This window comes from Pristis pectinata, chromosome 10 (genome assembly GCF_009764475.1).
Source record: "Pristis pectinata isolate sPriPec2 chromosome 10, sPriPec2.1.pri, whole genome shotgun sequence".
In the NCBI taxonomy this organism is placed as follows: Eukaryota; Metazoa; Chordata; class Chondrichthyes; order Rhinopristiformes; family Pristidae; genus Pristis; species Pristis pectinata.
The window spans coordinates 72,240,745-72,254,801 of record NC_067414.1 but is presented as its reverse complement, the minus strand read 5'-3'; the positions used below and the strand labels follow the sequence as shown (position 1 = coordinate 72,254,801).

The following is a 14,057-nucleotide window of genomic DNA, read 5'->3' as shown; positions in this document are numbered from 1 at the left end:
CCACATTAAGTGCTAAATCAGCCCAAATATTTACAAAGCACGTCATGTAACTGAAGCAAAATCTGCTGGACAAAATAATTAATCCTTTACCGAAAACATAACAAAATGAAAGATGAATATGTGCTTAAGATTTGCATGCACACGGGCTTGGGCACTGATGGCCTTGCTCACACTCTCACCCCATCCTCCTCACCCGTCTTCCATTTGACCCCTCGCACCCCTAATCTTCTCTGTCCTTAAACCATTTTGAAGATTTTCCTCTTACTCTTCCACAGACCTCCTTCCTTTAGCCCTTGCACCCTTTCCCTCTCTGGGGTCTTGTCTTGTTCTTTGCATTCGGTGATGCTCCAGTTATCTGAGCTTATTCTTGGCTGCACTCTGGCTGCTGGCCCCTGAGCCACAATGAAGACTGATGGGCATGTGGAACTTGCAGTGAAGAACACTATTAATGCAAACTTAAGCTGTAATTACACATCCTCTGAGAGGGAGTAATTTAAAAGAAGAAGCTTTCATCGACCATTTCTACTACAATTTGTGAAAAAAAGAATTTGTATTTGAAAAGTTAATACAGATGTACAGAATTGACCTGAATGCCAATAATTGTAAGGTCCTTAATTCAGGTTAGTAATTTAGATATTTTCGTATGCTAAAGTCAAGGTACAATAAACACAAACAAAATTTAAATTGGGCTCTCATTTATTTATGTTTGAAATTATTAGAAGTGACAGGCTGGAGATGAATATCATTTGACTTGGGATTGAGACAATTTTCCATCTGATCGGATCATCTAAAATAATCAAATAATGCATTTTTAGTTTCATGTCTTTTGAACATTTGAACTGAAGTAACTATCATTACTTTTAAAGGCAAATACATGTTGTAATGGTGAACTGCCCAGATCTAGTAACAAATTGTCATTGCCATCATTGTATGGTAACAATGTGAATGGATATCACTGTTTCATGAATTATTTTCCTATTGTATAGGGCATGTGGAAAATGAAGAACAGTATACACAAGCATTGGAGAAGTTTGGTGGTAACTGTGTCTGCCGTGATGATCCTGATTTTGGCACAGCTTTTCTGAAGTTTTCAGTCTTTACAAAAGAGTTAACTGCACTTTTCAAAAACCTGGTAAGACTCTAAACTTGTATCTCTATGCAGTTTAAATTTTTATCAAAAAGTTCACGTAGTTAAAGTAATGCATATTGTATTCCTTAATTATAAAAAAAGTGTGTATATTATGTGTGTCTTGATCATGGAATCTATAGTAGAATTTATAAGGCAACTACTACAAAATAGCTCCGCTCCATATTAAGCTGACTGTATCTTAGATTAAAAAAATAGGAGTTGCCAATGCACTTAAAAGTTATGAAAACTTCCCCTTTTTATAAATTCTGGATATTAGGACAAGTACTCACTGTAAATAATATTTATACAACACCTGAGGCATTGTATCATATGTATGGATACTCTATAATAATAGTTTGTAGAAAAGACTTGCGGATAATTGCTATGATTGTAGAGTTAGCAATTCAGTTGATTATTTATCATCACGCAGATTCAGAATATGAACAATATCATCACTTTTCCTCTGGATAGCTTATTGAAAGGAGATCTGAAAGGAGTTAAAGGGGTAAGTTTGTAGTATCTTTATAACTCTACTTTCAAAGGACTCTTAATTGGTTCCACTTTGAAACTTATATTGTTGGATAAAATTATTTGTTGTTTCACTCTTACCTTGCAGCAAAAATCCACAGGTCTGTAAATGTTAAGACAGGTCAGAATGATGTTTCTCATGTTACTGCATTTTCCACATTATGTGCAGTCAAAATCTTTGAAGCATCAGTAAATGTCTGCACTGGATATGAAGGATATTGAATTACCCCATTTTCTAAATTACATAGGCCTGTCTGTGTTGTAAAATTCCATGTTAGTGCCGGTGATCTACATGAGGCACCTCCTTCCTTATTCTACCTTGCCTTTTTAACTTATAATAGAAACATGAACAGCCTGTTGATGTCCTCAAACATGTCCTATCATTCAATGAGGTCGTGACTAATCTGTTCCCTCTATATGCTCTGGCTCTATACACATTAGAAGCTCATTTAAAATTATTAATTGAGCTGGTATCTTTTAAGGGAGAGAGTGCTTCACTTTACTGTTTTAGTGTGGATGAATTTCCGAACATCCCTGGAATCCTCTGGCTCTGATATTAAGGTTATGTCTCTGCTTATTTTTCCTAGATTTCTCACACTTCGAGACAGTTTCTCCTGATCTGCCTTGCCAACAATGGTTATGTGACTAGATAACATCCCAGCTATAGTACTGAACACCTCTGCTCCAGAACTAGCTGTACCTTTAGCCACGTTGTTCCAGTATAATTTCCATACCCAATAATGTGGAAAATTGCCCAGGTCTGTCCCATTTACTAAAACATTGGACAAATCCAATCTGGTTAATTACAACTCCATCTGTCTACCCTTAATCAGCAACAAAATTTTGAGGAACAAAGAGATGCCTGTGATAGAATGATTCATTTACGAGAAGAGACTTGATAGACTGGGTTTGTTTTCCTTGGAGCATAGGAGGCTGAGTAGAGACCTAATGTACAAAACTGAGAGGCACTGGGGAGATGGAACAAAACACTTCTCTTGGCAGAGATGCCTTAAGACCAGAGGGTATAGATTTAAGAAGAGTAAGAAGTTTAGAGGAGATCTGATGAATTTTTTTTCACCCAGAGGGTATTGTAATCCAGAACACACTGCCTGAGAGGTGATGGAGGCAGGTACTCTCACAACATTTAAGAAGCATCTGGACGAACACTTGAATTGTCAAGGCATAGTAGGATATGGACCAAGTGCTGGTGAATGAGATTAGCACAGATAGGTATTTGATGGTTGGCGTGGGCAGGCCAGTTTCTGTGCTGTGACTTAAAGTAATGGAAGCTGTTATTGGTGAGGTGAGAGTGACTGCCCGTAACATCAAATGCTGTGATAAATCAGAAGTTATGAGGCATCAAAGGGTGTGGCATCATATTTCACACAAGGAAGATGGATTTGGTTGTTGGAGGTCAGTTTCACAGCTTAGGACATCACTGCAGGAGTTTCAGGGTAGTATCCTGTGCCCAACTATTTTCAACTGACCTTCCTTCCAGCATCGGGTCAGATGATTCCACATTGTTTAATTCCATTCCGAACTCCTGAGCATATGAAGCAGCCTGCATACAGCAAGAAATGGACCATGTTCAGGCATGGTCTGATCAGTGGGAAGTAATATCTGTGCCACTGAGGTGCCTGACAATGGCCATCATCTTCAAGAGAGTTTTAACCACCCACCCATGACAGTTAATGGCATTACCTTTGCTGAGACTGCTACCATTAATGCCCCTGGGATCATCATTGACCAGAAATTGAAATGGACCAGCCATGAAAAATTGTGGCTACATGAGTAGATCAGAGGCTGGATATCCTGCAGCATGATGGAGTATTCTCTACTTGCTAGGATGATTATAACATCAACAGTTCTCAAAGCTTGATGACATCCTGGAGAAAATGGCCACTTGATTGGCATTCCAATACACCCTCTAAACATACATTCTCTCCACCAGCAGTGCAGTGTGCATTATATACAAAATGCATTGCAGATACTCATCCAGACCACTTCAACAATGCCTCCCAAACTTGCAACTTTTATTGGTATTGGCTTATTATTGTCACTTGTACCGAGGTACAGTGAAAAACTTGTCTTGCGTACCGATCGTACAGGTCAGTTCATTACACAGTGCAGTTACATTGAGTTAGTACAGAGTGCAGATTTACCACCAATAAGGGCAAGAGCAGATGAATGGGAATACTATCACCTCCTGGTTCCCCTCTAAGTCGCAAACTGTCCTTACATGGAAATATATTGCTGATTCTTCATCACTACTGGGTCTAAATCCTGTCTATTCAGCAGCTCTGTGGGAATACCACCATCACCAGAAGGACTGCAGTGGTTAAAGAAGATGGCTCACCACCTTCTTGAGAACAGTTATGGATAGACAATAAATGCTAACCTTGTCCACATCCTGAAAATGAATAAAACAAAACACATCCAGTTTGGAACTGGGCAGACAGTTCTGGGCTTGACCAAACATTGCTCTTAAGTTGCTCAAAGAGAGAGGATAGGGGTGGTGGGAAGGGAAGAAAGTCAAGGATGGGATAAGCAACAGGGGGAGAGAATAGTCAGGGTATGAAATGTGGAATAGTGAGAGATCTAGAGAGATACAGAAAAAATAAATGAGGGAATTGATGGGCAAGTTGTAAGAATATTGTAGTGATAAGTTATGTAATGTTAAACAAATGTTGTAAGAAAGCATATATAAAAAAATATAAGGGAGTTATTTGAAAAAGGCAATGTGCTATGAATAAAGGGGAATTGTTGGAAGTACTGTTCTTAGATTTCCAGAAGACATTTGATAAGATGATGCATCAAAGGTTATTGTGGAAAACAAAAAAGTGATTGGATTGTAGGTATTGTTTTTGCATGAACAGAAGATTGGCTGTCAGGGGGCAGAGATTAGGCATAAATGCATGGTTTTTTTTTCTAGTTGACAAGGTATAACATCTGATTTGCCACAAATATCAGTGCTGGGACCTCCAACTTTTTTTAAAACCAGTTTTAAAATGATTTGGAATAATTGTACACTGCTAAATGTACTGATAACTCAAAGACAAGTAGGAAAGTTGGCCATGAAGAGGACATGTTGGCTGTAAAGATATATGGATAGTTTAATTTAGTGGGCAAAGGTCTGGCAACTGGATTAATGTGGGAATATGTGAAATTGTCTACTTTGTCAGGAAAAATAATAAAGAAGCATATTATCTAAATGGTGAGAACTTGCAGAGCTCTGAGATGCAGAGGGATCTACACGTTCTTTATGATTTGCAGAAGGTTAGTATGTAGGTACAGCCGTATAGAGAATGTTCACCAATCTAATATGTGGAATGGGCAGACAAACAATCTACTGGAGGAACTCTGGGTTGTGTTGGTGGGAAAGGAATCATTGACATTTCAATCCAAAGGCTGGTTGTCCTGTGAGGAAAGATTGGACAGGCTGGGCTTGTATCTACTTTTGTGCAGAAAAGTGTGTGGGGACTGGATCAAAATCAGCCATGATCTTGATAAATGGCAGAGTACGCTTGAGAGGGCTGAGTCGCCTACTCCTGCTTTTAGTTTACTTGTGCATGTTGGTTTAAATTCTTAAGGTTTTCTTCTTTGGCCATAAGAAGGTGATCAGTTATGGAACTTCTTTTTCTTTTTGAAGTAAAACATTATCCATAAAGCAGCAAACCACTCATTACTGGTTTGAAAATTTAATTCATAAAGGAACTTGTACACAGAGCTGAAGCTAACTGCGTTAAAGACACCATTATTATTTTAATGTAATGGAATAGAAAGTCCAATAAATTTAGTAAATATTGTTACGGACTCAGTGAAAGTCCCTTTAAGATAGAGAGTGTGTGTGTATGTGTGTGTGGGGCGTGCTTACGTCAATAGAAGATAAAGGACGTAATGACGTTGTTGAAGAAGAAGAAGAAGAGAGAGAGAGAGAGAAGGGAGAGAGACACCAGCCTGCTTGTTTTCTCTATCGATGGATGAGAAACAATAACTGTGTTTGCTACTGAAATCCATGTATGGAAGTTGGAAGTAATCCGGTGGAGTTCACTTTGTTGCTGACCTGTAGAAGGAAACAGGTATTTGTGTGTGGACGACCACGGTTCGGATGCTTTTCGGGGTGAGGAAGTCACTACCGAGTAAACACTGGAGTGTCGTTTGGGTTCCATCGTGGAACATTTGGATTTCGTATGTACTCTCTCTATGTTTTTCTACATCTACATCTTATCTTCAGACAACGGTGGTTGTTGAAGAAGCCCTTGCTCATGTTTCACCTTATGGCTTGCGGAACTGAACTTTAAGAACCATTCCGGAACTGGGAGTTTTGGACTTTGTCACACACACACACGAAGAGTTTAGTTTTGGGGTTAACGTTCGAGGTTTAACATTCTTGAATTCTAACATACTAACATTTTTACTTTTATTTTACGTATTATCATAAGTAGTGATTAATAAAATAGTTTTTAACACTAAATCATGCTCAGTGTGTTTCTTTTGTTGCTGGTTCGTGACAAAATTGGGGGCTCGTTGGGGATAGTTCCCAAGGTTAACGAGATTCGTCCGGGATCCAATCCAAAGATTAACGAGTGTCGTCTGGGATTGTACCCCAGATTGACAAGATTTGTTCGGGATTCAATCCAAAGATTTTTGAGGGAGGTCTGATAAATTCTTTTTAATTGGCTTGTGTGTGTGGAAACCAGCAGCAATGGATATTAAGGCATTTTTGGAGTCACCAACCCAAAAGGGATTGGAGGTGGCGAAAAAGGATGATTTGATAAAGATTGCTACAAGGCTAAACCTTACAGAAGTAAAGCAGTCTATGAGAAAGGCAGATATTCAGAGACTGATAGCTGGCCATTATGTGGAAAAGAAGGTGTTTGAGAAGGAAGTGTTAAAACAGTTTCCTGGCAGTGAAATAGCAATTTCTGAGGCACAGGTGCAGCTGGCAAAGATAGAGGCTGAACGAGAGCAAACCCAGTTAAAGATAGAGGCTGAACGAGAGCAAACCCAGTTAAAGATAGAGGCTGAACGAGAACAAACCCAGTTAAAGATAGAGGCTGAACGAGAACAAAGGAAATTAGACGTTGAACGAGAGCAAACCCAGTTAAAGATAGAGGCCGAACAAAAGAAATTAGAGGCCGAACAAAAGCTAACTCAGATGAAGTTAGAGGCTGAACGGGAACGGGAACTAATTCGGTTAAAGTTTGAGGCAGAGGAGAAGGAAAAACAGAGGCAGCATGAGTTACAAATGAAGCGTAGGAGTTCGGAATCTGATTCTGATGATGGTTTCTCAGCCAGTAGGGAGGTTCGATTAGTCCCTCCGTTTGAAGAAGATCAGGTTGAGCAGTATTTCCAACATTTTGAAAAGGTTGCTGTGAGTTCAAACTGGCCAAGGAAAGGATGGGCTCTTATGGTACAGAGTGTGATTAAAGGTAAAGCTCAAAAAGCTTATTCTGCTTTGTCTGCTGAGGATGCAGCTGATTATACCAAGGTAAAACAAGCTATTTTGAAGGCCTATGAATTGGTCCCTGAGGCTTATAGACAAAAATTCAGAGATTTGAGGAAATCTGCAGATCAGACATATGGAATTTGCCAATGGAAAGAGAATATGTTTTGAACGATGGTGCCTGGCTAAAAATGTAGATGGGGATTATGATAAATTGACAGAATTGATACTAGTGGAAGACTTTAAAAGATGTGTTCCAGCTGAATTAACAACATATTTAAATGAAAAGGCAGTGGAAACTTTACAAGAAACTGCTAGGTTGGCAGATGATTATGCTTTAACCCATAAATCCAAATGAGGACAACCTAAAACCTTTCAAAAGAGTTACAAAGACAATCCAGGTAAACCGGAGATTAAATTGGGAGGTAATCAAAAAGGAAAAGATGAAAAGAAGCCAGGGCTGGAGAAACCTGTTGAGCGTACTTGTTATTACTGTAGGAAACCTGGCCATGTGATATCTAATTGTGCCCTTTTGAAGAAAAAGAAGGAAGCTGTGCCCAATGCTTGCTTTCAGGCAATTAAAAATCAAAAAGGTTTAGGAGATGCTGTTAAAGATCAGTCCTTGCAAGAGGTAAAAGCAGAAAAGTTGGAGGAGGTGAGAAAGGAATTCCGTTCTTATGTATCAGAGGGTTTTGTTTCACTGAATGATGAGTCACCCCAGGTGCCAGTGAAAATTCTTAGAGATACTGGGGCTAGTCAATCTCTCTTGCTGGACAGTGTTTTAAATTTTGGTGAAGAAAGTGACACTGGTGAAGTAAATCTAGTACGAGGCGTTACAGGTGAGACCATGTCTGTCCCTTTTCACAGGGTGATTTTAAAGTCAAAGTTCGTAGAAGGACCAGTCGAGATAGGGATAAGACCTAGTTTGCCAGTGGAAGGAGTTTCTTTGTTATTGGGAAATGACCTTGCAGATGGAGAAAGTGATCCTGTGGTACGGTTAACAACCAAACCAAGGATTGATGAGTCTGAGAATGATCCAGATGTTTACCCATCATGTGCGGTGACTCGAGCTAGAGCTAGAGAATTAGCCAAGACAGACAGTCCGGTGCAGTCTGATGTAGTTCCTTGTGACAGTCCTAAACAGGAAGAAAATTATGATGCCTTATCTGAGACTTTTCTGTCTTCACTGGAGGATCAACATCCTTATAGTGAGCCTGAATTTAAAGATTTGTCTTTGTCGAGGAAGGATTTTATGGTGGAACAGACAAAGGACCCTGAGTTGACAGAATTGAAAGAAAAAGCTCTCTCATGTGAGGAGATTGAAAAAGTGCCAACTGGATACTATGTCAAAAATGGAGTGTTAATGAGGAAATGGAGACCTCCTCATGTTCCTGTTACTGAGGAATGGGAAGTTATTCATCAAGTTGTTGTTCCAAAAGTTTATAGGGATGAGATTTTAAACCTGGCCCATAGTATGCCTTTGGGTGGTCATTTTGGTGTGAATAAAACTGTAGGGAAGATCTTGAAACAATTCTATTGGCCTGGTTTGAGAAAAGATATGGTGATGTTTTGTTGAACCTGCCACACATGTCAGATGGTAGGTAAACCAAATCAAAAACCCCCTGTGGCTGCTTTGAAGCCAATTCCTGCTTTTGGGGAGCCCTTTTCGAAGGTGATTGTGGACTGTGTTGGTCCATTACCAAAGTCTAAGACTGGAAATCAGTATTTGTTAACCATCATGTGTGCCACTTCTAGATTTCCAGAGGCAATACCCCTTAGAAATATTAAGGCCAAGACGGTGTCAAAGGCTCTTGTAAAATTTTTTTACCTTGTTTGGTTTGCCAAAAGAAATCCAATCTGATCAAGGTAGTAATTTTATGTCAAAAATTTTTCAACAAATAGTCTATGAGCTGGGAGCAAAGCAGATTGTATCATCTGCATATCACCCAGAATCTCAAGGAGCTCTGGAAAGATTTCATTCTACTCTCAAAAATATGCTGAAGACTTATTGCTTTGAAAACACCAAGGATTGGGACGAAGGTATCCATTTACTTTTGTTTGCCGTTAGAGAATCAATCCAGGAGTCAATAGGATTTAGTCCGTTTGAGCTTGTATTTGGACATAGGGTGAGAGGACCTTTGGAGTTGTTAAGAGAGCAATGGGTTAATGAGGAAGTGCACTTGAGTCTGTTGGACTATGTCCAAAAATTTAAAACTCGGTTGGAGAGAGTCTGCCAGCTAGCGAGAGAGAATTTGAAAACAAGCCAGATAAGAATGAAGACATATTTTGATAGACATGCTCAGCCTAGGACATTCGCAGTGGGGCAAAAGGTGTTGGTATTTTTCCCTAGCCAAAATAATCCCTTGCAATCTCGTTTTTCTGGACCCTATGTTATTGAATCTCGAGTGACTGATCTAACATATATAATCAAAACACCAGATAGACGCAAGAAAACACAACTCTGTCATGTAAACATGCTAAAACCTTATGAGAAGGATTCAGTTGTGGCCTTGGTGGATGATGTAAAGGTTGTTTCTAGAATGCCTGATGTTGATGTTGAGGAAGGCCAATTTAGACCAAATATTGTTCCATCGAAACTAAAAAACCAAAATATCATGGAGAACCTTGAAACGAAGTTGAATCATTTACAAGTTTCACAAAAACAACAGATGAGAGAATTAATTTTAAAATTTAAAAATTTGTTCCCAGATGTTCCAAACAGAACATCGATAATTACCCATGATGTTGACATTGGGGATGCAAAACCAATCAAACAACACCCATATCGAATGAATGTGGAAAAAAGTAAACTTGTTGATCAGGAAATAAAATACATGTTGGAAAATGATATTATTAGACATTCTACTTCAAATTGGAGTTCGCCCTGTGTTATTGTACCTAAACCTGATGGAACTGTTAGATTTTGCACAGATTACAGGAAAGTGAATGCTGTAACAAAGTCAGATGCTTACCCTATTCCTAGGGTGGATGATTGCATAGACAGAGTGGGAAAGGCAAAATTTCTTACAAAGATTGACCTATTAAAAGGGTACTGGTGTGTTCCATTAACAGATAGAGGAAGGGAAATTTCAGCCTTTGTAACCCCTTCTGGATTGTATGAATACAATGTTTTGCCATTTGGAATGAAAAATGCTCCGGCAACATTTCAAAGAATGATTAATTCAATGATTCATGGGTTAAAACATACAGATGCCTACATTGACGACTTAGTGACTGGGAATGATACATGGGAGGATCACATCTCTGCGTTAGAAAGGTTGTTTGAAAGACTTTCCAAGGCTAACCTTACAGTTAACTTGGCTAAAAGTGAATTTGGCCATGCCACTGTGACGTATCTTGGTTATGTTGTAGGTCAAGGCAAGCAAGCTCCTGTTCAGGCAAAAGTTCAAGCAATATCTGAGTTCCCTATTCCCACAGGTACGAGGACTGTTAGAAGATTTTTGGGAATGGTTGGATATTATCGAAAATTTTGTAAAAATTTTGCTGATATTGCTCTTCCCCTAACTAATCTTCTGAAGAAGGGAGTAAAGTTTGTTTGGACAGATTCTTGTCAAGAAGCATTTGAGAAGCTGAAAGCCATTTTATGCTACCATCCTGTGCTCAAAACACCTGACTTTGAAAAGCCATTTTCATTAGCAGTAGATGCCAGTGATGAAGCTGCAGGAGCTGTGTTGTTGCAGAAGGGTGACCTTGATGATATTGACCATCCTGTAGCTTACTTTTCAAAGAAATTTAATGAGCATCAAAAGAATTATTCCACTATAGAGAAAGAATTACTGTCGCTTGTTTTAGCTTTGCAACATTTCAGTGTATATGTTTGCACCGCTCAGAAACCATTGACTGTGTATACAGATCATAACCCATTGGTGTTTCTGAGCCGAGTCAAAAACAAGAACAGAAGGCTGTTAAACTGGAGTTTAATTTTGCAAGAGTTTGATCTCATGATAACTCACATTAAAGGCAAAGATAATGTGATTGCTGATTGTCTTTCTCGATGTTAAATGGGAAACGTATCTGTACTAATCTGATAGTCTGTAGTTGTGTAACATGATAATTATTAACATTACTAACTGTATGCGCGGTTAAATTTTTCTTGGGAAAAATTTTTTTTTAGGTGGGAGGTGTTACGGACTCAGTGAAAGTCCCTTTAAGATAGAGAGTGTGTGTGTATGTGTGTGTGGGGCGTGCTTACGTCAATAGAAGATAAAGGACGTAATGACGTTGTTGAAGAAGAAGAAGAAGAAGAAGAGAGAGAGAGAAGGGAGAGAGACACCAGCCTGCTTGTTTTCTCTATCGATGGATGAGAAATAATAACTGTGTTTGCTACTGAAATCCATGTATGGAAGTTGGAAGTAATCCGGTGGAGTTCACTTTGTTGCTGACCTGTAGAAGGAAACAGGTATTTGTGTGTGGACGACCACGGTTCGGATGCTTTTCGGGGTGAGGAAGTCAGAACCGAGTAAACACTGGAGTGTCATTTGGGTTCCATCGTGGAACATTTGGATTTCGTATGTACTCTCTCTATGTTTTTCTACATCTACATCTTATCTTCAGACAACGGTGGTTGTTGAAGAAGCCCTTGCTCATGTTTCACCTTATGGCTTGCGGAACTGAACTTTAAGAACCATTCCGGAACTGGGAGTTTTGGACTTTGTCACACACACACACGAAGAGTTTAGTTTTGGGGTTAACGTTCGAGGTTTAACATTCTTGAATTCTAACATACTAACATTTTTACTTTTATTTTACGTATTATCATAAGTAGTGATTAATAAAATAGTTTTTAACACTAAATCATGCTCAGTGTGTTTCTTTTGTTGCTGGTTCGTGACAAAATACTTGAGCTTCCTTTTATGCACTTGTATCGTGAAGGTCATTTGCATCTGATTAATCAGTAAAAATCTAACTGAGGTTTGTCAACATATCATGATTACTGAATAAAAGTAACAAACAAATTTATTTGACCAATTTACCAACCAGGTTTTTAGAACGGGGATTTTTTTTTAAGAGTTGATTTTGCTTTGATCTTATAATCTAAGTTTCAATACTTAAATATCCCTGGTTGATTGGACGGATCTGGCCATATATTGTCGATTGTCAGTGGAAGTAATTCACAGATAATTATTATAGTTGCAAATGTACCATTAAGACAAAAATAGCACTTGTTAAATGGTGCAAATTTTTACATGGCAAAACAGCCAATTGTGGAATATTTAAAATAATTGTATGGTCAACACTTTGTGGCTATTTTGCCTTAGTATTATCATCAACTATCTGAGAGGTTGATTTTGTAACATTGTGTATACATACATATGAATTAAGAGTAGGCCACATCATCCTTCAAACTTGCTCTGCTGTTTAGTAAGATCATAGTTGATATGATTGTAACCTCAACTCTGCATTTCTGTCTACCCACAGTAAACTTTCACCTACTTTGTTAGGAAGTATCTGTCTGTATCTGTCTATCTCTGCCTTCAGAATACTCAGACTCTGCTTCCACTGCCCTTATTTTTAGACAGTAATCCCAAGTTTTGTTTCTCTCACAAGATACACCACCCTGTTTATGTCCACCCTGTCAGGATTCCACAAGATTTTGTATGTTTAAAACATGTCTCTTCTATACTGCAGCAGATACAAATGTAACCTGTCCAACTTTTCCTCATAAGACAAGTTGCAGTTATTTCAGTTATTAGCTCCGTAAACCTTCTCTGAACTGATTCTAACATATCAGCATCGTTCCTTAGTAAAGGAGACAAATATTATACATCATACTCCAGATATGGTCTTGCTAATTTCCCATGTAACTGAAGCATCTCCACCTTTTGCTATTGCACGTTGCTATTCATTAGCAATAAACGATAACATCTCATTAACTTTCCTAATTACTTAATGTACGTGCATACTAACATTTTGTGAACCATGCACAAGGATACTCAGATCATTGCATCTCAGTGCTCTGTAATCCATCACCATTTAGGTTTTTTCTTAATTCATTGGTCAGAAAAGATAATTTCAAATTTTCCCACATTACTCCATTTGCCATATCTTTACCCACTCAATCTATTTATATCCCCTTGTAGATTCCTCACATCCTCTTCACAACTTGTCTTTCTTGAAGCAATTTGTATACTGTTGCTGCAACCTTCCCCTCCAGTTGCTTGTATAATTGAAAAATAACTTTTGGGAAACGGACTGTGCTGGTTGCATATTGATTGAACGAGAATAACAGTGTTTGTATTTTAATTTTGCTGAACATAAACTTTTTTTTGACAGTATTTGTAGTTAGAAAATATTGCAGGTTCAGTTTTTAAAAAAACATTTCAAGATGTGGGTTACTTTGTTGCAGCAATCAGACATGTACTGTAAGAAAATAGTTAGAAAACTTATTCAGACATCTTACTGCTTCCATCTACAGGATCTTAAGAAGCCTTTTGATAAAGCCTGGAAGGACTATGAAACAAAAGTGTAAGTCTAATTTTTTTTCATCATAAGGAAGTCGTATATCTGCCCAGCTGTTTTATTTTACATTGAAATAAGCACTGCAAGTAGGTGATTTTTCAGGAATTAGAACATTTATTGACTTGACTGTTGTGACTGATTGAACTGTGCCACATGGAAGCTGTAACTGGGAGATATAAAGGGCTTTATTCAACACAGCAGATCTTCTGGAGAGAATCTAGTTCTCCTCTCCCAACACAATGTTTTATTCTTTTTGAACACAAAGACAGCAATAAGTGATTAACTACAGTTTCAATGGCTATTATCGCCTATTTAACTTTAACATTTTGAATATAGGCAGGTAACTTTGCAGAATCACGTATTTACAATGGGAGCACATCCAAACCAACAGAACCGCTTTGAATATTCAAATACTGGTGACTGGTCCTGGGGATGAGGAGCATTTGATGGCTCCGGGCCTGTACTTGCTGGAGT

At 38.4% G+C, this 14,057-nt stretch overlaps 1 protein-coding gene across 1 annotated transcript in view; it reads left to right on the top strand.

Annotated features, from left to right (window-relative positions):
- Nucleotides 1-14,057, top strand: part of asap2a (ArfGAP with SH3 domain, ankyrin repeat and PH domain 2a) — a 145,933-nt gene that overhangs the window by 74,276 nt on the left and 57,600 nt on the right. The window contains 3 exon segments of the mRNA XM_052024496.1: nt 987-1,132; nt 1,560-1,634; nt 13,540-13,589. Of these exon segments, the coding sequence (XP_051880456.1) occupies nt 987-1,132; nt 1,560-1,634; nt 13,540-13,589 (271 nt within the window).